This window comes from Oncorhynchus gorbuscha, linkage group LG10 (genome assembly GCF_021184085.1).
Source record: "Oncorhynchus gorbuscha isolate QuinsamMale2020 ecotype Even-year linkage group LG10, OgorEven_v1.0, whole genome shotgun sequence".
Classification (NCBI taxonomy): Eukaryota; Metazoa; Chordata; class Actinopteri; order Salmoniformes; family Salmonidae; genus Oncorhynchus; species Oncorhynchus gorbuscha.
In genome coordinates, this window is record NC_060182.1 from 85,183,445 (window position 1) to 85,209,356 (window position 25,912).

The window sequence follows — 25,912 nt, forward strand, 5'->3', positions numbered from 1 at the left end:
AAGCCTCAGGACCAGAAAATCCAATCAATCAGAATAAAACAAATTACAACACAGTCAAAATTACATTCCTTATTGGGAAACACAAGCACAAAGCACAATGCAGTGCAACCTGCCCCTAAATCGACAGTACACCGTGGCTAACTATTTGACCATGGTTACTGATCAAAACCTTAGAAAACCTTGACAAAGTACAGGTTCAGTGAGCACAGCCATGCCATTGAGAAGGGTAGACACAGGAAAACCTGGCTCCCTGTAGAGGAAAGGCTGTGCAACCACTGCACCACAGCAGAACCTGAGACAGAGCTGCATTTCCTGGCAACATTTTAAAATATAAAACAATTAGAGAGTTTAATTTCCCCAAACCTGAAACCCAAAATGTAATTTAAGGTGCCCCAAAGCTTTTTACTATCATTCATTATTTAATTGGTTTCATAGTGTAGTTTATTTTAATTTAGTTTAGTCACATGATTTGTTAATGTTACATCATCAACATAAGAATCACTACAAAACGTATTGTATGACCTCTTATACACTATATTAGGCCCAGCCTTTGGAACTTTGGTTTTCCTAGATATGGCAATTAGATTTTGTTCACCTCATCATATGGATTTGGATACTGATTTAAAGCAAATATCTGAAGTGTTAGTGAAAATGTGATCAATACATGTTGATGATTTCATTCCTGTGCTGTTGGTAACTACCCTAGTAGGTTGACTGACAACCTGTTCCAGGTTACAGGCACTGGTTACAGTTTGACGTTTTTTCCTGAGTGGGCAGCTTGACGACAGCCAGTCGATATTTAAATCACCCAGAAAATATACTTCTCTGTTGATATCACTTATATTATTTACATTTACATTTAAGTCATTTAGCAGACACTCTTCATTTCACACATATTATCCAGACACGGACTGATATTTGCATTCCTCAGGCTGCATCTGAGACCACTGGACCAGCCCAGGCCACAAGTTCTTTCCAGTTTAAACTACACTGAATATTAGAGGAATGTTTGACCAAGACAAGATCATTGAGAGCGATTGTTAACTGCACCTTAGCTGTCCTGGTGTGTTCCTCCCGGCCAGCAGCACCGGCACCCTGCTGGAAAGAAATCAAGAAAACATACAGGTCAATATACTGCATGTGCTTTACACCATTACCCACCATTGATGATACACTGCTACCTTCTGCAAGACCAGGGAGGGGAATTGGGGGGGAGGGGGTAGAATAATAGAATACACAAAGTGCAGTTTCTAAATTTGGTTGTATATCAGCAGTCACTCAATTAGTCCATGTCAGCCAAAACCATTTAGATTGTTAAGTTAGTCTGGCGGCCAGCTATCTGGAGTAGGAATGGTTGAATTACAAACCGGGGTGGGAACCATTGATCATCAGTTCTCATATTAAAAATGGCAAACATTTGCCTCCACCCTATGGCAAAATGTGTAGAATTGCAGGAAACAAACTTTAAAATGTGTTTCCCCCCCTCTTCAATGCCACTATAATGCAAGATGGGGGGTATGGATGTGGGTATGTAGAACCACCCCTCATGATAAATGTCGTTGTTTTGTGGCCCCCAAAACATCAAAGTTGCCCATCCCTGTGGTAGACCAATGTATCACCTCTTTATTATAGGATACTCTTTAACGCCCTCTGCTGGATGTACATTTTACACAGCACCCTATTCCCGAAATATTGCACTACTCCAGAGCTACAATATATTCATGGCTTGTTTCGTAACAATATTGTTTTGAACGTTCGTTCTGGACTGATGCTTATCTGAGCATTCTGCACAATGCATAATCAATGAGTGCGGATGAAGATTTCATCAAAAGTGCATTACAGTGGCTTGGAAATACAATGCCCTTCAAAGGGAGGCAAATAATTAGTAGAAAAACCAGGTCATCATTTTGATGTCCCCAGATTGACTTTAGATGCAGTATAACGTCAACTACGATTGAGGGGAGGACACTGGCTTTTAGCTAGCTACCGTTAGCATTGCTGGCTATTTTTTGCAAAACGTTGCTAGCTAATGACAACAATTCCATTTGTCTAAAGTAAATTTGACGACATTAGCAACATAATCACATTTCCAGGCAGGCGTTAGCCTCCGTCCAGAATGACTGGGCTTATCACGACTTCAGAGCACCTCTATCACACCACTGGTAGAGGCAGCTTGAGAACGTTCATAACAATGGCATGACCGAGTGACAGAGGTGCAAACTATGAATAGGTCCTAGTCAAAAAAAAGGGCACTATAAAAAGGAAATAGGGCGCCATTTTAGAGGCACAATACAATATTTGCACAGTATTGTTTACCTTGACATTCAACAGGGCCTTGAGGTCTCCTACATCCTTCAGTTTGGACTTGTAGAGCATCCAGCGATAACGTATCTCCTCCATGCCCACATCCTCAGCCCCACGGTCAGCCCTGGCCCCGGCTACAGCCCAAGCCATCAGTAGTAGCTGGAACTGCTCCTGACCCCAGTCTACACTGGACCGTAAGGTCTGTGGGAGTGAGGAGAGGGAGGGGTGAGAGAGGAAGAAGAAAGAGAGAGGGGGAAGAGACCGAGGGAGGGATAGAACGAGAGAGGAAGAGAGAGAGGGGGAATAGACAGAGGGAGGGATAGAACAAGAGAGGAAGAGAGAGGGGGAAGAAAGAGAGAGGGGGAGAGAGAGAGGGAGGGATAGAATGAGAGAGGGTTAGAGAGAGAGGGGGAGAGAGAGAGGGGGAGAGAGAGAGGGAGGGGAGAGAGAGAGGGAGGGGGAGAGAGAGAGGGAGGGGGAGAGAGAGAGGGAGGGATAGAACGAGAGAGGAAGAGAGAGAGGGGGAATAGACAGAGGGAGGGATAGAACAAGAGAGGAAGAGAGAAAGGGGGAAGAAAGAGAGAGAGAGAGAGAGAGAGAGAGAGAGAGACAGGAAGGGACAGAAAGAGAGAGGAAGAGAGATAGGGGGAAGAAAGAGAGAGAGGGAGAGAGAGGAAGGGACAGAAAGAGAGAGGAAGAGAGAAAGGGGGAAGAAAGAGAGAGAGGGAGAGAGAGAGAGGAAGGGACAGAGAGAGAGGAAGAGAGAGGGGAAGAAAGAGAGGAAGAGAGAGGGGAAGAAAGAGAGGGGGAGAGAGAGAGGGAGGGATAGAAAGAGAGAGGAACAGAGAGAGGGGGAAGAAAGAGAGAGGAAGAGAGAGAGGGGGAAGAAAGAGAGAGGAAGAGAGAAAGGGGGAAGAAAGAGAGAGAGAGGAAGGACAGAAAGAGAGAGGAAGAGAGAAAGGGGGAAGAAAGAGAGAGAGAGAGAGAGAGAAGGACAGAAAGAGAGAGGAAGAGAGAAAGGGGGAAGAAAGAGAGAAAGGGAGAGAGAGAGGAAGGGACAGAAAGAGAGAGGAAGAGAGAGGGGAAGAAAGAGAGGGGGAGAGACAGAGGGAGGGATAGAAAGAGAGAGGAAGAGAGAGCGGGGAAGAGACAGAGAGGGGAGAGAGAGAGAGGGAGGGATAGAAAGAGAGAGGAAGATAGAGAGGGGGAAGAAAGAGAGAGGAAGAGAGAGAGGGGGAAGAACGAGAGAGGGGGAGAGACAGAGAGGGAGGGACAGAAAGAGAGAGGAAGAGAGAGAGGGGAGAGACAGAGGGAGAGACAGAAAGAGAGTGAATGAGAGAGAGGGGGAAGAGAGAGAGGGGGAGAGACAGAGAGGGAGGGACAGAAAGAGAGAGGAAGAGAGAGGGGGAGACAGAGAGGGGGGACAGAAAGAGAGAGGAAGTAAGAGAGGGGGGGGGGCAGAGAGGGAGGGACAGAAAGAGAGGAAGAGAGAGAGAGGGAGGGATAGAAAGAGAGAGGAAGATAGAGAGGGGGAAGAAAGAGAGAGGAAGAGAGAGAGGGGAAGAACGAGAGAGGGGAGAGACAGAGAGGGAGGGACAGAAAGAGAGAGGAAGAGAGAGAGGGGGAGAGACAGAGGGAGAGACAGAAAGAGAGTGAATGAGAGAGAGGGGGAAGAGAGAGAGGGGGAGAGACAGAGAGGGAGGGACAGAAAGAGAGAGAAGAGAGAGGGGGAGACAGAGAGGGGGGGACAGAAAGAGAGAGGAAGTAAGAGAGGGGGGGGGGGCAGAGAGGGAGGGACAGAAAGAGAGGAAGAGAGAGAGGGGAAGAGAGAGGGGGAGAGACAGAGGGAGGGACAGAAAGAGAGAGGCAGAGAGAGAGGGGGAAGAGAGGGGGAGACAGAAAGAGAGAGGGGGAAGAGAGAGGGGGGAGAGACAGAGAGGGGAGAGAGAGAGGGGAGGGATAGAAAGAGAGAGGAAGATAGAGAGGGGGAAGAAAGAGAGAGGAAGAGAGAGAGGGGGAAGAACGAGAGAGGGGGAGAGACAGAGAGGGAGGGACAGAAAGAGAGAGGAAGAGAGAGAGGGGGAGAGACAGAGGGAGAGACAGAAAGAGAGTGAATGAGAGAGAGGGGGAAGAGAGAGAGGGGGAGAGACAGAGAGGGAGGGACAGAAAGAGAGAGGAAGAGAGAGGGGGAGACAGAGAGGGGGGACAGAAAGAGAGAGGAAGTAAGAGAGGGGGGGCAGAGAGGGAGGGACAGAAAGAGAGGAAGAGAGAGAGGGGAAGAGAGAGGGGGGAGAGACAGAGGGAGGGACAGAAAGAGAGAGGCAGAGAGAGAGGGGGAAGAGAGGGGGAGACAGAAAGAGAGAGGGGGAAGAGAGAGGGGGGAGAGACAGAGAGGGAGGGACAGAAAGAAAGAGGCAGAGAGAGAGGGGGAAGAGAGAGGGGGGCAGAAAGAGAGAGGCAGAGAGAGGGGGACAGAGAGGGAGGGACAGAAAGAGAGAGGCAGAGAGAGGGGGAAGAGAGAGGGGGGAGAGACAGAGAGGGAGGGACAGAAAGAGAGAGGCAGAAGAGAGGGGGGAGAGACAGACAACAGGGGGACTGAGAACTGTTGCATGTGGCTGAGGGATAAGCAGGGGAATTGCTGCATCATGTAATAACAATAAGCAATGTGTCAGTGAGTAATGTCAACAGAGGATCTTTGCACAGGAGAATTCAGGCCGCAGTAAATCCTGAAGCAATAATCCTTCATATCTATTGAAACACACACAGTGTATCCCCAATCAAACATCTCCAATCCCCCGTCTGCCTTGAATCAATGTCCACTGTCTGCTGACTGAATTTGAAGCGTTCTCTGTGTTCCCATACTGACAGATACATCCTAACCACTAACATGGCCTGCTAGTGTCCCAAATGACACCATATTCCCTTTATAGTGCACTATATTTGACCACAGCCCTATATCAAAAGTAGTGCCATAAATAGAGAATAGGGTGCCATGTCTTGACTGTCAGGCAGCTTGTGGTTGGGATGTAACCTGTCTGACTGTCAGGCAGCTTGTGGTTGGGATGTAACCTGTCTGACTGTCAGGCAGCTTGTGGTTGGGATGTAACCTGTCTGACTGTCAGGCAGCTAGGCAGCTTGTGGTTGTGATGTAACCTGTCTGACTGTCAGGCAGCTTGTGGTTGGGATGTAACCTGTCTGACTGTCAGGCAGCTAGGCAGCTTGTGGTTGTGATGTAACCTGTCTGACTGTCAGGCAGCTTGTGGTTGGGATGTAACCTGTCTGACTGTCAGGCAGCTAGGCAGCTTGTGGTTGTGATGTAACCTGTCTGACTGTCAGGCAGCTTGTGTTTGGGACGTAACCTGTCTGACTGTCAGGCAGCTTGTGGTTGGGACGTAACCTGTCTGACTGTCAGGCAGCTTGTGGTTGGGATGTAACCTGTCTGACTGTCAGGCAGCTTGTGGTTGTGATGTAACCTGTCTGACTGTCAGGCAGCTTGTGGTTGGGACGTAACCTGTCTGAATGTCAGGCAGCTTGTGTTTGGGACGTAACCTGTCTGACTGTCAGGCAGCTTGTGGTTGGGATGTAACCTGTCTGACTGTCAGGCAGCTTGTGGTTGTGATGTAACCTGTCTGACTGTCAGGCAGCTTGTGGTTGGGATGTAACCTGTCTGACTGTCAGGCAGCTTGTGGTTGTGATGTAACCTGTCTGACTGTCAGGCAGCTTGAGGTTGTGATGTAACCTGTCTGACTGTCAGGCAGCTTGTGGTTGTGATGTAACCTGTCTGACTGTCAGGCAGCTTGTGGTTGTGATGTAACCTGTCTGACTGTCAGGCAGCTTGTGGTTGTGATGTAACCTGTCTGACTGTCAGGCAGCTTGTGGTTGTGATGTAACCTGTCTGACTGTCAGGCAGCTTGTGATTGTGATGTAATCTGTCTGACTGTCAGGCAGCTTGTGGTTGGGATGTAACTTGTCTGACTGTCAGGCAGCTTGTGGTTGGGATGTAACCTGTCTGACTGTCAGGCAGCTTGTGGTTGTGATGTAACCTGTCTGACTGTCAGGCAGCTTGTGGTTGTGATGTAACCTGTCTGACTGTCAGGCAGCTTGTGATTGTGATGTAACCTGTCTGACTGTCAGGCAGCTTGTGATTGGGACGTAACCTGTCTGACTGTCAGGCAGCTTGTGGTTGTGATGTAACCTGTCTGACTGTCAGGCAGCTTGTGATTGTGATGTAACCTGTCTGACTGTCAGGCAGCTTGTGATTGTGATGTAACCTGTCTGACTGTCAGGCAGCTTGTGGTTGTGACGTAACCTGTCTGACTGTCAGGCAGCTTGTGATTGGGACGTAACCTGTCTGACTGTCAGGCAGCTTGTGGTTGTGATGTAACCTGTCTGACTGTCAGGCAGCTTGTGATTGTGATGTAACCTGTCTGACTGTCAGGCAGCTTGTGGTTGTGATGTAACCTGTCTGACTGTCAGGCAGCTTGTGATTGTGATGTAACCTGTCTGACTGCCAGGCAGCTTGTGATTGTGATGTAACCTGTCTGACTGCCAGGCAGCTTGTGATTGTGATGTAACCTGTCTGACTGTCAGGCAGCTTGTGGTTGTGATGTAACCTGTCTGACTGTCAGGCAGCTTGTGATTGTGATGTAACCTGTCTGACTGTCAGGCAGCTTGTGATTGTGATGTAACCTGTCTGACTGTCAGGCAGCTTGTGGTTGTGATGTAACCTGTCTGACTGTCAGGCAGCTTGTGATTGGGACGTAACCTGTCTGACTGTCAGGCAGCTTGTGGTTGTGATGTAACCTGTCTGACTGTCAGGCAGCTTGTGGTTGGGATGTAACCTGTCTGACTGTCCGGCAGCTTGTGGTTGTGATGTAACCTGTCTGACTGTCAGGCAGCTTGTGGTTGGGATGTAACCTGTCTGCCTGTCAGGCAGCTTGTGGTTGGGACGTAACCTGTCTGAATGTCAGGCAGCTTGTGGTTGTGATGTAACTGTCTGCAATTCAGCTGCCAGAAGTTATTTTAGTCTTCCCTCGGAAGGCCAGAAGGGTTGTGAATTTGTCAGGGCTTCGCTGTAAGGTATTTTATACCATCCTAGGGTTTTGTTTGGTGCACTCTGAACATAATGTCCTCCAGATGAAATACACGTTTTATAATTTATCATGTAGTATGCACATTACTAACCATAAGACGGACACAGACCTAGAGTAACTTATCATTTTTGTGTAAATATAAACAGGAATGGAATACTGGAAATTCAATAGTGTATATTTCTGAGAAGAAACATCAGCACCAACCATGAGTGTGTTCTGCCTGATCTTGAGTTCTTTGGTGCTCAGCAATCCCTCTGTGCTCAGAATCCCTGAGAGTGTATCGTTCTCCTTCTGTAGCCAGGCCTCAAACTCCCTCCTCCTGTCCTCGTAGTCCCCTGCACTCAGGGTTGCCCCAACATCTGCCTGAAGGACCCCAACAACAACATGATCAGCAACAACATCAACTTACTGTAGGAAATATATGTAACAAAAGAAAATCAGCTAGCTAACATTCTTAATATTTCAGTTTATAACGGCAGTTGAATATGGGTTACAGTGTATTGAGAGACACGTCAATTATAGCATGTCAACTTGAAGTTTATATCTTACTTTATGAACTAGAAAATGTGATTATTATGATTGGAGGTAAAAGAATGGGTGGAGAAACCAGACCGTGGTGTGGTGACTTGAGCCCTGTAGCCTTCCAGAGGGTTTTCTAGCAGGGCCTTGCTGGAATGACAGAGTGAGACCATCCATGACTGAATCCTCCATCCTGGTCTTGATAGGTGGGAAAAAGCCTCTGTGTCGCAGATGTCCCCCTTCACTGTGGTCTCTCATTCCACCTGTTCCCTTGTCGTAGTTCCCTCTGCTGCTGTGCTCTAACCCAGAGCCTGACCCAAACCCCACATCTACCTCCATGGCCAGGGATTCAGCCATTCCTCTGGACCTCTGCCCATCCACCCACTCCTCTGTCTGCCCACTACTGCTGGACTCAGACACATCTACTACCACCACCCCACTAACCCTGGAGCCAGAGTCCCCCACCACCCCGCTAACCTTGGAGCCAGAGTCCCACACCACCCCGCTAACCCTGGAGCCAGAGTCCCCCACCACCCCGCTAACCCTGGAGCCAGAGTCCCCCACCACCCCGCTAACCTTGGAGCCAGAGTCCCCCACCACCCCGCCCCCACCAACCCTGGAGCCAGAGTCCCCCACCACCCCACTAACCCTGGAGCCAGAGTCCCCCACCACCCCGCTAACCTTGGAGCCAGAGTCCCCCACCACCCCGCTAACCCTGGAGCCAGAGTCCCCCACCACCCCGCTAACCCTGGAGCCAGAGTCCCCCACCACCCCGCTAACCCTGGAGCCAGAGTCCCCCACCACCCCGCTAACTGGAGCCCCCCACTAACCCCCTGGAGCCAGAGTCCCCCACCACCCCACTAACCCTGGAGCCAGAGTCCCCCACCACCCCGCTAACCTTGGAGCCAGAGTCCCCCACCACTACCCCGCTAACCCTGGAGCCAGAGTCCCCCACCACCCCGCTAACCATGGAGCCAGAGTCCCACACCACCCCGCTAACCTTGGAGCCAGAGTCCCCCACCACCCCGCTAACCCTGGAGCCAGAGTCCCACACCACCCCGCTAACCCTGGAGCCAGAGTCCCCCACCACTACCCCACTAACCCTGGAGCCAGAGTCCCCCACCACCCCACTAACCCTGGAGCCAGAGTCCCCCACCACCCCACTAACCCTGGAGCCAGAGTCCCCCACCACCCCGCTAACCCTGGAGCCAGAGTCCCCCACCACCCCGCTAACCCTGGAACCAGAGTCCCCCACTACCCCGCTAACCCTGGAGCCAGAGTCCCCCACCACTACCCCACTAACCCTGGAGCCAGAGTCCCCCACCACCAATCCTCCTCCACCATGGGTGCTTCTGCCCCCCGTGTGGCCTGATGTCATCCCTGTGGTTCCCTCCTCTCCCCTCTGACTGTACCCCCCTCTCCAAACGATGGAGGAGTCCACCTCCTCTACACCCAGGCTGTGCTCACCGCCACCCCTCTTCTTCTCCCTTTCCCTCTCCCTGTCCCCACTCCCACCGCCCTGTCCCAGTCTCTGACTGCCTGCCAAGGTTAACGTCATAGGACTCAGTTGTTGACCAAGAGTCTGTCGATCCCTGCCCTGTCTCTCCCTATGTTCAGAGAGATCCATAACCTCCATACTGCCCTCAAACTCTCCGTCGACCCAAATACCCTCTTCTGCTCCAAAACTCTCCCCTCCTTCCCCTTGCTCCAACCTTCCTCCTAACCCTGTTCTTCCCCCTCTCCCAGCCCCTACCCCAGAGCTCTGAGAGAGCCAGACCCCATGGCCCTCTCCTGGGGATCTCTCTGGAGCACCCTCCATACTGCTGCTGGAGCCACTACCCTTAATCATGTCTCCTCCCTCCCCAGGAAAGAGCTCCCTGCCTGGGCCTGGCCTCTCCCCAGCCTGGCCTCTCACCCTCTCCCTCTGGGTGTCTAAGTCAGGGTCCTCAGAGCTGTGCCCATTCAGCAGCCTGGAGATCAGAACAGACAGTCAGTACTGAAGGCATCTCTTAAGAATGTGCAATTGGCCGCATGAAATACTTTTCACCCAGATGCAGGGACAGCATATGTAATATAATTACTTTTATGTAGAAGGGTTTTGGAGATAAATGTGCACAAGCCATTAGAGGTTGTCGAGGACCTCATCTGAAATCCACTAAACTACAGATGTAGTAGTAGGACTAGTAGTAGTAGTAGTAGTAGTAGGAGTAGGACTAGTAGTAGTAATAGTATGACTAGTAGTAGGACTAGTAGTATTAGTAGTATAACTAGTAGTAGTAGTAGTAGGACTAGTAGTATTAGTAGTATAACTAGTTGTAGTAGTAGTAGTAGTAGGAGTAGGACTAGTAGTAGTAATAGTATGACTAGTAGTAGGACTAGTAGTATTAGTAGTATAACTAGTAGTAGTAGTAGTAGGACTAGTAGTATTAGTAGTATAACTAGTAGTAGTAGTAGTAGGACTAGTAGTATTAGTAGTATAACTAGTAGTAGTAGTAGTAGGACTAGTAGTAGTAATAGTAGGACTAGTAGTATTAGTAGTATAACTAGTAGTAGTAGTAGTAGGACTAGTAGTATTAGTAGTATAACTAGTAGTAGTAGTAGGAGTAGGACTAGTAGTAGTAATAGTATGACTAGTAGTAGGACTAGTAGTATTAGTAGTATAACTAGTAGTAGTAGTAGTAGGACTAGTAGTATTAGTAGTATAACTAGTAGTAGTAGTAGTAGGACTAGTAGTATTAGTAGTATAACTAGTAGTAGTAGTAGTAGTAGGACTAGTAGTAGTAATAGTAGGACTAGTAGTAGGACTAGTAGTATTAGTAGTATAACTAGTAGTAGTAGTAGTAGTAGGACTAGTAGTAGTAATAGTAGGACTAGTAGTAGTAGTAGTAGGACTAGTAGTATTAGTAGTATAACTAGTAGTAGTAGTAGTAGTAGTAGTAGGACTAGTAGTAGTAGGACTAGTAGTAGTAATAGTAGGACTAGTAGTAGTAGGACTAGTAGTAGTAATAGTAGGACTAGTAGTAGTAGGACTAGTAGTAGTAATAGTAGGACTAGTAGTAGTAGTAGTAGGACTAGTAGTATTAGTAGTATAACTAGTAGTAGTAGTAGTAGTAGTAGTAGGACTAGTAGTAGTAATAGTAGGACTAGTAGTAGGACTAGTAGTATTAGTAGTATAACTAGTAGTAGTAGTAGTATAACTAGTAGTAGTAGTAGTAGTAGGACTAGTAGTAGTAATAGTAGGACTAGTAGTAGGACTAGTAGTATTAGTAGTATAACTAGTAGTAGTAGTAGTAGTAGGACTAGTAGTAGTAATAGTAGGACTAGTAGTAGTAGTAGTAGGACTAGTAGTATTAGTAGTATAACTAGTAGTAGTAGTAGTAGTAGTAGGACTAGTAGTAGTAGGACTAGTAGTAGTAGTAGTAGGACTAGTAGTATTAGTAGTATAACTAGTAGTAGTAGTAGTAGTAGTAGCACTAGTAGTAGTAGGACTAGTAGTAGTAATAGTAGGACTAGTAGTAGGACTAGTAGTATTAGTAGTATAACTAGTAGTAGTAGTAGTAGTAGGACTAGTAGTAGTAGGACTAGTAGTAGTAATAGTAGGACTAGTAGTAGTAGTAGTAGGACTAGTAGTATTAGTAGTATAACTAGTAGTAGTAGTAGTAGTAGTAGTAGGACTAGTAGTAGTAGGACTAGTAGTAGTAATAGTAGGACTAGTAGTAGGACTAGTAGTATTAGTAGTATAACTAGTAGTAGTAGTAGTAGTAGGACTAGTAGTAGTAGGACTAGTAGTATTAGTAGTATAACTAGTAGTAGTAGTAGGACTAGTAGTAGTAATAGTAGGACTAGTAGTAGGACTAGTAGTAGTAGGACTAGTAGTATAACTAGTAGTAGTAGTAGTAGGACTAGTAGTATTAGTAGTAGTAGGACTAGTAGTAGTAGTCGGACTAGTAGTAGTAGGACTAGTAGTCGTATTAGTATTAGTAGTAGTAGTAGGACTAGTAGTAGTAGGACTAGTAGTAGTAGTAATAGTAGTAGTAGGACTAGTAGTAGTAGTAATAGTAGTAGTAGAAGTAGAACTAGTAGTAGTAGTAGTAATAGTAGTAGTAGTAGGACTAGTAGTAGTAGTAGTAGTAGGACTAGTAGTAGTAGTAATAGTAGTAGTAGGTCTAGTAGTAGTAGTAATAGTAGTATTAGTAGTATAACTAGTAGTAGTAGTAGTAGGACTAGTAGTAATAGGACTAGTAGTATTAGTAGTATAACTAGTAGTAGTAGTAGTAGGACTAGTAGTAGTAGGACTAGTAGTATTAGTAGTATAACTAGTAGTAGTAGTAGTAGGACTAGTAGTAGTAATAGTATGACTAGTAGTAGGACTAGTAGTATTAGTAGTATAACTAGTAGTAGTAGTAGTAGTAGGACTAGTAGTAGTATGACTAGTAGTATTAGTAGTATAACTAGTAGTAGTAGTAGTAGTAGGACTAGTAGTAGTAATAGTAGGACTAGTAGTAGGACTAGTAGTATTAGTAGTATAACTAGTAGTAGTAGTAGTAGTAGGACTAGTAGTATTAGTAGTATAACTAGTAGTAGTAGTAGTAGGACTAGTAGTAGTAGGACTAGTAGTATTAGTAGTATAACTAGTAGTAGTAGTAGTAGGACTAGTAGTAGTAATAGTATGACTAGTAGTAGGACTAGTAGTATTAGTAGTATAACTAGTAGTAGTAGTAGGACTAGTAGTATTAGTAGTATAACTAGTAGTAGTAGTAGTAGGACTAGTAGTATTAGTAGTATAACTAGTAGTAGTAGTAGTAGGACTAGTAGTAGTAATAGTATGACTAGTAGTAGGACTAGTAGTATTAGTAGTATAACTAGTAGTAGTAGTAGTAGTAGGACTAGTAGTAGTATGACTAGTAGTATTAGTAGTATAACTAGTAGTAGTAGTAGTAGTAGGACTAGTAGTAGTAATAGTAGGACTAGTAGTAGTAGGACTAGTAGTATAACTAGTAGTAGTAGTAGTAGGACTAGTAGTATTAGTAGTAGTAGGACTAGTAGTAGTAGTCGGACTAGTAGTAGTAGGACTAGTAGTCGTATTAGTATTAGTAGTAGTAGTAGGACTAGTAGTAGTAGGACTAGTAGTAGTAGTAATAGTAGTAGTAGGACTAGTAGTAGTAGTAATAGTAGTAGTAGTAGGACTAGTAGTAGTAGGACTAGTAGTAGTAGTAATAGTAGTAGTAGGACTAGTAGTAGTAGTAATAGTAGTAGTAGTAGGACTAGTAGTAGTAGTACTAGTAGTAGTAGTAGTAGGACTAGTAGTAGTAGTAATAGTAGTAGTAGTAGTAGTAGTAGGACTAGTAGTAGTAGTAGTAATAGTAGTAGTAGTATTAATAGTAGTAGTAGTAGTAGGACTAGTAGTAGTAGTAGTAGTAGTAGTAATAGTAGTAGTAGTAGTAGTAGGACTAGTAGTAGTAGTAGTACTAGTAATATGACTAGTAGTAGTAGTAGTAGTAGGACTAGTAGGACTAGTAGGAGTAGTAGGAGTAGTAGGAGTAGTAGTATGAGTAGTAGTATTAGTAGTAGTGGTGCTAGATTACTTCTCCCTTAGAGACCCTATCATTCAGTGGCAGATGTCATAGACCTGCATAGCTATAGAATGTGATAATGGCAGTCATCTTGGTCAGGAATAAATAACCCTTCTTGTGTTCTATATCTAATTCTATGAGTTTTGCATCCAGCCTGAATTAGTGTGGTGTACCTGAAGAGGTTGAGGCTGAGGTCATGGAGGGCCATCCAGGACTCCCTCAGGTGCTTCATGTCCCTGAGGATGTGCACCCGGCCCTCCTCAGAGGTCCTCTCCAGCACCCCCTGGCCCTGAACCTCTGTCTGGTGCAGCTGCAGTTCCTTCTCTGGGAACTCACCTAGTGCCCTCTACAGGGTCGGAGGAAGAATAACAGGACAGGACGGGACTTAGGCTACGGCCACATAGACTTATGAAAACATATGAAAACAGCAACATATTGATCAGTGTCCGTTTTTTGAAACAAGTTGCACCAAACCAGTGTCTACATGTGAAAACAGCCAGTTTCTATGATCTGTAGTTAAAAATATATATTTTAAAAGCTTCTCTGACATCACAGGGTAGGATTAACAGTAAAAAAAATAGTGCATTTTCAAAACATGTAACAAGTTTCTAGCCAAAGGGGTATTTCTTGCTCCCCACGTCACCGCGAATCTCGTAGTGTTTGAAAATCACTGTTAAAATGTTTTCACTTTTGATGATGTCATCGGGTAGAACTTTTTATCTTTATAGGTCTCCAAAGCATTCTCATCTTTTCATTTAATCTTTATTTTACTAGGCAAGTCAGTTAAGAACAAATTCTTATTTACAATGGACGGCCTACAACAGCCACACCCAGACGACACTGGGGCAATTGTGCACTACTCTATGGACTCCCAATCACAGCCGGTTGTGATACAGCCTGGATTTGAACCAAGGTGTCTGTAGTGACACCACAACCACTGAGATGCGGTGCCTTAGACCGCTGCGCCACTCGGGAGCCCAATCCTTGGCTCGCTCGTCTATTCAGTACGCTGCAGCTAGCAACTGGAACGAACTGCAACAAACACTCAAACCGGACAGTTTTATCTTCATCTCTTCATTCAAAGACTCAAATCATGGACACTCTTACTGACAGTTGTGGCTGCTTTGCATAATGTATTGTTGTCTCTACTTTCTTGCCCTTTGTGCTGTTCTCTGTGCCCAACAATGTTTGTATCCTGTTTTGTGTTGCTACCATGCTGTGTTGTCATGTGTTGCTACCATGCTGTGTTGTCATGTGTTGCTACCATGCTGTGTTGTCATGTGTTGCTACCATGCTGTGTTGTCATGTGTTGCTACCATGCTGTGTTGTCATGTGTTGCTACCATGCTGTGTTGTCATGTGTTGCTACCATGCTGTGTTGTCATGTGTTGCTACCATGCTGTGTTGTCATGTGTTGCTACCATGCTGTGTTGTCATGTGTTGCTACCATGCTGTGTTGTCTTGTGTTGCTACCATGCTGTGTTGTCATGTGTTGCTACCATGCTGTGTTGTCTTGTGTTGCTACCATGCTGTGTTGTCATGCGTTGCTACCATGCTGTGTTGTCATGCGTTGCTACCATGCTGTGTTGTCATGTGTTGCTACCATGCTGTGTTGTCATGTGTTGCTACCATGCTGTGTTGTCTTGTGTTGCTACCATGCTGTGTTGTCATGTGTTGCTACCATGCTGTGTTGTCATGCGTTGCTACCATGCTGTGTTGTCATGTGTTGCTACCATGCTGTGTTGTCATGTGTTGCTACCATGCTGTGTTGTCTTGTGTTGCTACCATGCTGTGTTGTCATGTGTTGCTACCATGCTGTGTTGTCATGTGTTGCTACCATGCTGTGTTGTCATGTGTTGCTACCATGCTGTGTTGTCATGTGTTGCTACCATGCTGTGTTGTCATGTGTTGCTACCATGCTGTGTTGTCATGTGTTGCTACCATGCTGTGTTGTCATGTGTTGCTACCATGCTGTGTTGTCATGTGTTGCTACCATGCTGTGTTGTCATGTGTTGCTACCATGCTGTGTTGTCATGTGTTGCTACCATGCTGTGTTGTCTTGTGTTGCTACCATGCTGTGTTGTCATGTGTTGCTACCATGCTGTGTTGTCATGTGTTGCTACCATGCTGTGTTGTCTTGTGTTGCTACCATGCTGTGTTGTCTTGTGTTGCTACCATGCTGTGTTGTCATGTGTTGCTACCATGCTGTGTTGTCTTGTGTTGCTACCATGCTGTGTTGTCATGTGTTGCTACCATGCTGTGTTGTTGTCTAGGTCTCTCTTTATGTAGTGTTGTGTTGTCTCTCTTGTCGTGATGTGTGTTTTGTCCTATATTTGTATTAAATGTATATACATTTGAATCCCAGCCCCCCCGCAGGAGGCTTCTTGCCTTCTGGTAGGCCATCATTGTAAATAAGAATTTGTTCTTAACTGACTTGCCTAGTTAAAAATATAAAAAATAAAACAATTATACAAAACATAACAATTTTCCGTTTTCACATATGTTGACATTGGTATTGTGCTGGAGATACTGAAAATGAAGTTGAAAAGTGGTGGCGTTGCCCTTTAAGACAACAGACCAGTACCTCAGTCTTGTGCTGTCTGTTGTCCCATCAACATACTAATCTAGACATAACATACCATACGATACAAGAACATAACAGATAAATGTGGAAAGTCAGTACCTCGGCCTCTTGCTGTCTGTTGTCCAAGCTCCACTCCCCAGTAGAACTGCGGTAGGACTCCAGCTTCTGCCTCATAATCATCAACCACTTCTCCACGTTTAGCAGGCTCACGTGGAAACTCTCATGCCCCCCGATGCTCTCCTCACTCTCCTTCACCTTTACCTGACACAGAGAGAGACACATCCAAACATGAATGCACAAATACATGTGCCTGATTAACACTATAGTGCCAACCCTAACAGTACCGTTGACTGGGATATCTTCTTTTCACATTGTCCTTCCCAGCACGTTTCCAGAAACTATAATGATGCGTAACCCCAGAATGCCTGGCAGCAGCGTAGCCTAGTGGTTAGAGCGCTGGACTAGTAACCGAAAGGTTGCAAGCTCAAATCCCCGAGCTGACAAGGTACAAATCTGTCACTCTGCCCCTGAACAAGGCAGTTAACCCACTGTTCCTAGGCCGTCATTGAAAATAGGAATTTGTTCTTAACTAACTTGCCTAGTGAAATAAAGGGAAAAAACATTTTTTAAAAGCCCAGCTTGGCTCAGTAGCATGAAAAGGGTCTTTGTTAACCTTTTTCAGAACCTGTGAAGAATGGAGTTGCCGTCTCTCTCAGAGCCCTTCTTACCCTGACGGACTTGTAAAGGATTCTCCAGTCCCCGTAAAGCCTCTCAAACTGTGTCCTGTTAGCAGAGCTTGACGACACCAGAGTCTCCAGAGCTGTGATGTGGGCCTCACAGTCCTCCAAGTCCTTCTTGATCACCTGAGAGAGAGGACACAAGCAGTAGCTTATTAATAGTAAAACAAATGATCAATGCTTTATAAATGCTTTGCTGATATATGTATATGCTTCTCCTAGTACACACTGGAACTGGCTAGAGGAAACCAGTTTGAGAGACACAGGTGTAGATTACCGTGAGCACAGAATTAAATAGAACACTAGAATGGATGATGGTAACAAAACAGCCATCTTGGTCAGGAAAATGTTCATTCTAGAACCTGATCATATGTGGTAATATATTTTATGAAACAATGAACTTCATCATAGGATCTCCATGGCAGTGAGTGACCCACCCGTTGCTGGTCTGACTGGCTCTTCTTGGCCAGTATGTCTGGCTGGAGGCTGTCTGATGAGATCAGTCTCTCTCTCAGCAGGGTCAGCTTGTTCCTGATTGACTTGCAGGCGTCCCCAAAGTCCTTTGTCCTTGAGATCAAACCCTAAAAGAAAGGACATATCAGTAATTAGGGGTTGCATGTAAAATGGAACCCCAATAATGCACTACATTCAACCAGAGCCCTATTTATTTATTTATTTCACCTTTATTTAACCAGGTTGGCAAGTTGAGAACAAGTTCTCATTTACAATTGCGACCTGCCCAAGATCAAGCAAAGCAGTTCGACACATACAACAACATAGAGTTACACATGGAGTAAAACAAACATACAGTCAATATACAGTATAAACAAGTCTATATACAATGTGAGCAAATGAGGTGAGATAAGGGAGGTAAAAGGCAAAAAAGGCCATGGTGGCGAAGTAAATACAATACAGCAAGTAAAACACTGGAATGGTTGATTTGCAGTGGAAGAATGTGCAATGTAGAGATAGAAATAATGGGGTGCAAAGGAGCAAAATAAATAAATAAATAAATCAATTCAGTAGGGAAAGAGGTAGTTGTTTGGGATAAATTATAGATGGGCTAAGTACAGTAGAGGTCGACCGATTATGATTTTTCAACGCCGATACCGATACCAATTATTGGAGGACCAAAAAAGCTGATACCGATTCATCGGCTGTTTAATGTTTTTATTTGTTAGAATGACAATTACAACAATACTGAATGAACACTTATTTTAACTTAATATAATACATTAATAAAATCAATTTAGCCTCAAGTAAATAATGGAACATGTTCAATTTGGTTTAAATAATGCAAAAACAAAGTGTTGGAGAAGAAATTAAAAGTGCAATATGTGCTATGTAAGAAAGCTAACATTTCAGTTCCTTGCTCAGAACATGAGAACATATGAAAGCTGGTCGTTCCTTTTAACATGAGTCTTCAATATTCCCAGGTAAGAAATTTTAGGTTGTAGTTATTATAGGAATTATAGGAATATTTCCCTCTATACCATTTGTATTTCATTAACCTTTGACTATTGGATGTCCTTATAGGCACTTTAGTATTGCCAGTGTAACAGTATAGCTTCCATCCCTCTCCTCACTCCTCCCTGGGCTCAAACCAGCAACACAACGACAACAGCCACCATCGAAGCAGCGTTACCCATGCAGAGCAAGGGGAACAACTACTAAAAGGCTCAGAGCGAGTGACGTTTGAAACGCTATTAGCGCGTGCTAACTAGCTAGCCATTTCACTTCGGTTACACCAGCCTCATCTCGGGAGTTGATAGGCTTGAAATCATAAACAGCGCAATGCTTGACGCACAATGAAGAGCTGCTGGCAAAACGCACGAAAGTGCTGTTTGAATGAATGTTTACACGTCTGCTTCTGCCTACCACCGCTCAATCAGATGCTTGTATGCTCAGTCAGATTATATGCAACGCAGGACACGCTAGATAATATCTAGTAATATCATCAACCATGTGTAGTTACCTAGTGATTATGATTGATTGTTTTTTATAAGATAAGTTTAACACTAGTTAGCAACTTACCTTGGCTGACTGCATTCGCGGAACAGGCAGTCTCCTTGTGGAGTGCAACGAGAGAGAGGCAGGTCGTTATTGCGTTGGACTAGTTAACTGTAAGGTTGCAAGATGGATCCCCCGAGCTGACAAGGTGAAAATCTGTCTTTCTGCCCCTGAACAAGGCAGTTAACCCACCGTTCCTAGGCCATCACTGAAAATAAGAATGTGTTCTGACTTGCCAAGTTAAATAAAGGTATAAAAACAAAACAAAATGTATTTATTTATTTTTAATTTGGCAAATAGGCGCCCAAAAATACAGATTTCCGATTGTTATGAAAACGGCCCTAATTAATCGGCCATTCCGATTAATCGGTCGACCTCTAATGTACAGGTGCAGTAATCTGTGAGCTGCTCTGACAGCTGGTGCTTAAAGCTAGTGAAGGGGATAAGTGTTTCCAGTTTCAGATATTTTTGTAGTTCGTTCCAGTCATTGGCAGCAGAGAACTGGAAGGAGAGGCGGCCAAAGTAAGAATTGGTTTTGTAGGTGACCAGAGAGATATACCTGCTGGAGCGCGTGCTACAGTTGGGTGCTGCTATGGTGACCAGCGAGCTGAGATAAAGGGGGACTTGGCTTTCGATGAACTTAGAAAGGCAGGGTAGGGTAGATATAGGTCTGTAGCGGTTTGTGTCAAGAGTGTCCCCCCCCTTTGAAGAGGGGGATGACCACAGCTGCTTTCCAATCTTTGGGAATCTCAGACAACACGAAAGAGAGGTTGAACAGGCTAGTAATAGGGGTGGCAACAATTTTGGCAGATAGTTTTAGAAAGAAAGGGTCCAGATTGTCTAGCCCGACTGATATGAAGGGGTCCAGATTTTGCGGCACTTTCAGAACATCAGCTGAAAGGAGAAATGGGCGAAGGAGGGCGAAGGAGAAATGGGGAAGGCTTGGGCGAGTTGCTGTGGGGGGGTGCAATGCTGTTGACCGGGGTAGGGGTAGCCAGGTGGAAAGCATGGCCAGCTGTAGAAAAATGCTTATTGAAATTCTCAATTATAGTGGATTTATCAGTGGTGACAGTATTTATATAATAATAATAATATCATATCTTCAGTGCAGTGGGCATCTGGGAGGAGGTGTTCTTATTCTCCATGGACTTTACAGTGTCCCAGAACTTTTTTGAGTTTGTTTTGCAGAAAGTAAAATTCTGCTTGAAGAAGCTAGCCTTGGCTTTTCTAACTGCCTGTGTGTATTAGTTTCTAGCTTCCCTGAAAAGTTGCACATCACGGGGGCTGTTGAATGCGAATGCAGAACGCCACAGGATATTTTTGTGTTGGTTAAGGCTAGTCAGGTCTGGAGAGAACCAAGGGCTATATCTGTTCCTGGTTCTAAATTTCTTGAATGGGGCATGCTTAGTTAAGATGGTGAAGAAGGCATTTAAAAAAAAATAACCAGGCATCCTCTACTGACGGGATGAGATCAATATCATTCCAGGATACCCCGGCCAGGTCGATTAGAAAGGCCTGCTCGCTGAAGTGTTTCAGGGAGCGTTTGACAGTGATGAGTGGAGGTCGTTTGACCGCTGACCCATTACGGATGCAGGCAATGAGGCAGTGATCGCTGAGATCTTGGTTGAAAACAGCAGAGGTGTATTTAGAGGGCAAGTTGGTTAGTAATAATAATATAATAATATATGCCATTTAGCAGACGCTTTTATCCAAAGCGACTTACAGTCATGTGTGCATACATTCTACGTATGGGTGGTCCCGGGGATCGAACCCACTACCCTGGCGTTACAAGCGCCATGCTCTACCAACTGAGCTACAGAAGGACCAGGATGGATGATATCTATGAGGGTGCCCGTGTTTACGGCTTTGGGGTGGTACCTGGTAGGTTCATTGATAATTTGTGTGAGATTGAGGGCATCAAGCTTAGATTGTAGGATGGCTGGGGTGTTAAAAGCATGTTCCAGTTTAGGTCGCCTAGCAGCACGAGCTCTGAAGATAGATGGGGGGCAATCAGTTCGCATATGGTGTCCAGAGCACAGCTGGGGGCAGAGGGTGGTCTATAGCAGGCTGCAACGGTGAGAGAGGTGGATTTTTAAAAGTAGAAGTTCAAATTGTTTGGGTACAGACCTGGATAGTAGGACAGAACTCTGCAGGCTATCTCTGCAGTAGATTGCAACACCGCCCCCTTTGGCCGTTCTATCTGGTCTGAAAATGTGGTAGTTAGGGACGAACATTTCAGAATTTTTGGTGGTCTTCCAAAGCCAGGATTCAGACACAGCTAGAACATCCGGGTTGGCAGAGTGTGCTAAAGCAGTGAATAAAGCAAACTTAGGGAGGAGGCTTCTAATGTTAACATGCATGAAACCAAGGTTATTACGGTTACAGAAGTCATCAAAAGAGAGGGCCTGGATTCACCTCTACATCACCAGAGGAACAGAGGAGGAGTAGGATAAGGGTACGGCTAAAAGCTATCAGAATTGGTCTATGACAAACACACACACACCACACCACACACCTGCAGTCTTGCTTTCCTCTGCAGCAGCCCGTTGTGCAGTAACTCCCTTTTCCTCACAGAGTCATTGAGCGCTGTCATTAGACTCTCTGCACTGTCTGAGCCGAACACTGAACACAGCAGATCTCTCTTCAACAGCATCAAACGCAACTGCTCCTGCAGCTGCAGACTGTGCTTCAGCAACCTCTGTAGGGGGAATGAGCGAAATAGGGAAAGACAGTGAGGGGAAAAAAAAAAATATATATATATATATATAGGCAGGGGATAAATCAAGAAAAGCGTAAGTGTGTAGATGGAAGACAGTAAAATAGGGGATATTGAAAGGGGAAGGAGAGAAAAAAGGGGGAGATACAAAGAAAAATAACGATTTAAGAGGGAACACACCATAGATGAAAGCTATGTGTAGTAGAAATATGTGCCTCTAGTAGATAGATCACACATTTCTTCATATCTTCTTTTTCACAGATCAGGGATTGATTGAGCTCCCTGACCTCTGCTGTCATTACTCCCATATCTGGAGGAGAGTTTATATGAGGAGGAAGGCATTTTCTGATGGAGAAGGCTAAGAAAAAATGACATACTTACCTGATTTGGTGGATATTAATAGTAAACTATTATATATTTAACTTAGAGTAAGACTGGCCTGCTAATGCTGAGTTTTATGGTGTCCCTCTAGCTTCCTAATAATAATATAATAATAATATAATAATATATGCCATTTAGCAGACGCTTTTATCCAAAGCGACTTACAGTCATGTGTGCATACATTCTACGTCTGGGTGCGCCATGCTAGTCTGGGTGTCGAGTACATGGGTTTTTACTAGAGATAGCTTGAAGCTGACAATTGATTAATGTCTTGGTGATATAAAATAAAAAAACAGACACATTCCAGTCTATCAATAGTGGTGCATGTGAGAGACATGTCTCTGGTCTAACTGGGCATTCTATAGATGAGATGTGTGTGTGTCCCCGAGATAGAGATAGCCTGGAGGAATAGAACAAACATTCCATTGTTGGTTCTCATTCTTGCATCTGGGAAACATCTGGGAAATTAGCATGGAGGAGTAGAACGACAGGATGAACCCAGGTTGGGTTATGGTGCTCAATCTGCACGGGGAGGGGGGGGGGGGGGGGGCAGCCATGTTTGAGGCAGTTTTAGGTTTTGTATATAACGACCCGGTATTCTCTGTATGATACAGACTCTCAGTCTGACAGTCAAGACTGTTGGGTTGACAGTTTTATTATTGCAATAATTCATCGATATTAAATAAAGATGATTGTTTGAAGAAATTACCAAGTCTCTCTCAGTAATGAATTTCCACGACATGTGTCCCAAACTGCACCCTGATCAAAAATAGTGCACCAAATAGAGAATACGGTGCTATTTGGGACGCATTCTAAGCCGATCTCTGTCCAGTTCCAGTACTGTATGTAGGGCTGATTACATTTCCCTAGCTGGCCTAATTAAGGTACCATGAATACTGAAGATCTGATTTTCTCTTTTCATTATCATCTCCAGGCCTTAAGCGCCACAGTTACTACTGAGATTCAGACATTAATGTCCCCCCTTATGAACACAATCCTGGTTTAGCGGTTTGATTGACGGGAGTGACTCTTACTGTAAATATGAGTTGAACTTTGTCTCTATGCATTTTACTTTACTGTATTAAAATGATGATGTTGTTTGTTTACGTCCTGCTACAACCCTTTTAAAGATGGGATCCGCATTAGGGCCACTGTCTGTCCATGCACCTCTGTTATTGGTTTTACTTTGTGAATGAAAGGTGCATCCAGCTGTGTGTAAAACATCACTGCTGTACATCTTCTGCTGTTCAACAGTTTGTTGTTGTAATATCCGAAACGGACATGGTAGTTTCACCATTAAGAATTCCAGTTTTAAGCCTGGTGGAATAATAGTTGATTAAAATCAATAGCAGTCTGCAGTGTGCTGTTCCTACCTGGATGTTCTGCACCAGCATGGCGACGTGTGAGAACTCAGACACTTCAGCAGAAGACTCCAGCACTTGAGAGACAACCTGACTCCACTGAGAGAATCCATGCAGAGGGTCCTGCAGCACTTGTCTCAGCCCCAACTCTGACTCCACACATAGCTTCATCGCACGACACTTCACACTGCACAGGGACAAAGGAAATGAGCATAAGACCGGTTAGATATTGTGCTTTTCATGCAAAGACCAAGATTGCTGAAGAGATTTTTTTAAATATTGTCTTTCACACTGAGTCAGAGGAAAAACTCAGCTTGTACATATTTTTTTTTTAGGTAAGTAACTTTACATGAATTAAAGAAATATGTACTAGTGTTGGGGGGTAAGCAGATTTTCATACCGTGGTATACGGTATTACAGGCAGTGAACACAAGGGGCGCTACAAAAAGAAAGAAGCTACATACAAACAATTTTGTTTTTACGCACAAAACTAATTTAGGCAGCAAGGATCTTGATCCAGGAGCTAGCCACTCCAGATTCATAGCTGGATGCCAGCTGGAGATAATTTATATCTTACACGATTAACTTATAGTTATAAGCAGTGGTGTAGCACACACTCCCTGAGCTTTAGGGTATTGAAAATCATCCCATCCGTATTTAAAAAATACCCCTGTATACGGTGTTGGGTTGTACTTTTAAATACTTGCTACACCAGAAGTTAATGGTTACATGTATGAAGAATGTACAGTACCAGTCAAAAGTTTGGACACACCTACTCATTCAAGGCTCTTTCTTTATTTTACTATTTTCTAATAATAGAGAACATATCAAAACTATGACATAACATGGAATCATGTAGTACCCAAAAAATTGGTAAACAAATCTAAACATATTTTATATTTGAGATTCTTCAAAGTAGCTAGCTACCCTTTGCCTTGACGACAGCTTTGCAAACTCTTGGCATTCTCTCAACCAGCTTCATGAGGTAGTCACCTGGAATGCATTTCAAATAACAGGTGTGCCTTGTTAACCTGTTCAACCTATGGGGGCGCTATGTCATTATTGGATAAAAAGACGTGCCCGTTTTAAGCTCAATATTTTGTCACGAAAAGATGCTCGACTATGCATGGAATTGACAGCCTTGGAAGGACAAAACTCTGACGTCTCCAAAACTGCAAAGATATTATCTGTGAGTGCCCCAGAACTAATGCAACAGGCGAAAACAAGATGAAGTTTCATACAGGAAATGCCCCAGATTCTGAAGGCGCTGTGTTCCAATGTCTCCTTATATGGCTGTGAATGCGCCAGGAATGAGCCTGCGGTTTCTGTCTATTCCCCGAGGTGTCTGCAGCATTGTGACGTGTTTGTAGGCATATCATTGGAAGATTGACCATAAGAGACTACATTTACCTGGTGTCCCGCCCGGTGTCCTGTGTACGTAATCTGTAGGTCCATGCGCGTTCCATTTCTTCAGAAGAGAAAGTAAAATGCCAAGATGGATTTTATCGTCGATAGATATGTGAAAAACACCTTGAGGATTGATTCTAAACATCGGTTTGCCATGTTTCTGTCGATATTATGGAGTTAATTTGGAAAAAAGTTTGCGTTTTAATGACTTAATATATATATTTTTGCCACCTCCCCAAATGTGATGAACAAAACGGAGCGATTAGTCGACACAAATAATATTATTTGTAAAAACGGAACATTTGCTATCTAACAGAGTCTCCTCATTGAAAACATCTGAAGTTCTTCAAAGGTAAATGATTTTATTTGAATTATTTTCTGGTTTTTGTGGAAAATGTTGCATGCTGAATGCTAACGCTAAATGGTATGTTAGCCATCAATACTGTTACACAAATGCTTGTCTTGCAATGTTTGAGAAGCATATTTAGAAAATCTGAGATGACAGTGTTGTTAACAAAAGGCTAAGCTTGAGAGCAAATAGAATAATTTCATTTGCGATTTTCATGAATAGTTTACGTTGTGTTATGCTAATGAGCTTGCGGATAGATTTACACAATCCTGGATACAGGTTTTTTTCGTAGCTAAACGTGACGCAGAAAACGGAGCGATTAGTCCTAAACAAATAATCTTTCAGGAAAAACTGAACATTTGCTATCTGAGAGTCTCCTCATTGAAAACATCTGAAATTCTTCAAAGGTAAATGATTTTATTTGAATGCTTTTCTGGTTTTTGTGGAAAATGTTGCATGCTGAATGCTAATGCTAAATGGTACGTTAGCCATCAATACTGTTACACAAATGCTTGTTTTGCAATGGTTGAGAAGCATATTTTGAAAATCTGAGATGACAGTATTGTTAACAAAAGGCTAAGCTTGAGAGCAAATAGATTAATTTCATTTCATTTGCGATTTTCATGAATAGTTAACGTTGCGTTATGGTAATGAGCTTGAGGCTGTAGTCACGATACCGGATCCGGGATGGCTCGACGCAAGAAGTTAAAAGTTAATTTGTGGAATTTCTTTCCTTCTTAATGAGTTTGAGTCAATCAGTTGTGTTGTGACAAGGTAGGGGATAGCTCTATTTGGCAAAAGACCAAGTCCATATTATGGCAAGAACAGCTCAAATAAGCAAAGAGAAACGCCAGTCCATCATTACTTTAAGACATGAAG

General features: G+C 44.2%; 1 protein-coding gene across 1 annotated transcript in view; it reads right to left on the minus strand.

The window, feature by feature from the left end:
* Positions 1-25,912, minus strand: part of LOC124046961 (nesprin-3-like) — a 67,698-nt gene that overhangs the window by 6,424 nt on the left and 35,362 nt on the right. Inside the window, exons 9-19 of the mRNA XM_046367710.1 lie at positions 23,290-23,464; positions 21,335-21,517; positions 17,247-17,390; positions 16,801-16,935; positions 16,172-16,333; positions 13,663-13,835; positions 8,747-9,886; positions 8,010-8,697; positions 7,602-7,760; positions 2,317-2,505; positions 1,051-1,098 (exon numbers count right to left, since the gene is read on the minus strand). Coding sequence (XP_046223666.1) covers positions 1,051-1,098; positions 2,317-2,505; positions 7,602-7,760; positions 8,010-8,697; positions 8,747-9,886; positions 13,663-13,835; positions 16,172-16,333; positions 16,801-16,935; positions 17,247-17,390; positions 21,335-21,517; positions 23,290-23,464 — 3,196 coding nt within the window. The remainder of the gene's footprint in view (positions 1-1,050; positions 1,099-2,316; positions 2,506-7,601; positions 7,761-8,009; positions 8,698-8,746; positions 9,887-13,662; positions 13,836-16,171; positions 16,334-16,800; positions 16,936-17,246; positions 17,391-21,334; positions 21,518-23,289; positions 23,465-25,912) is intronic.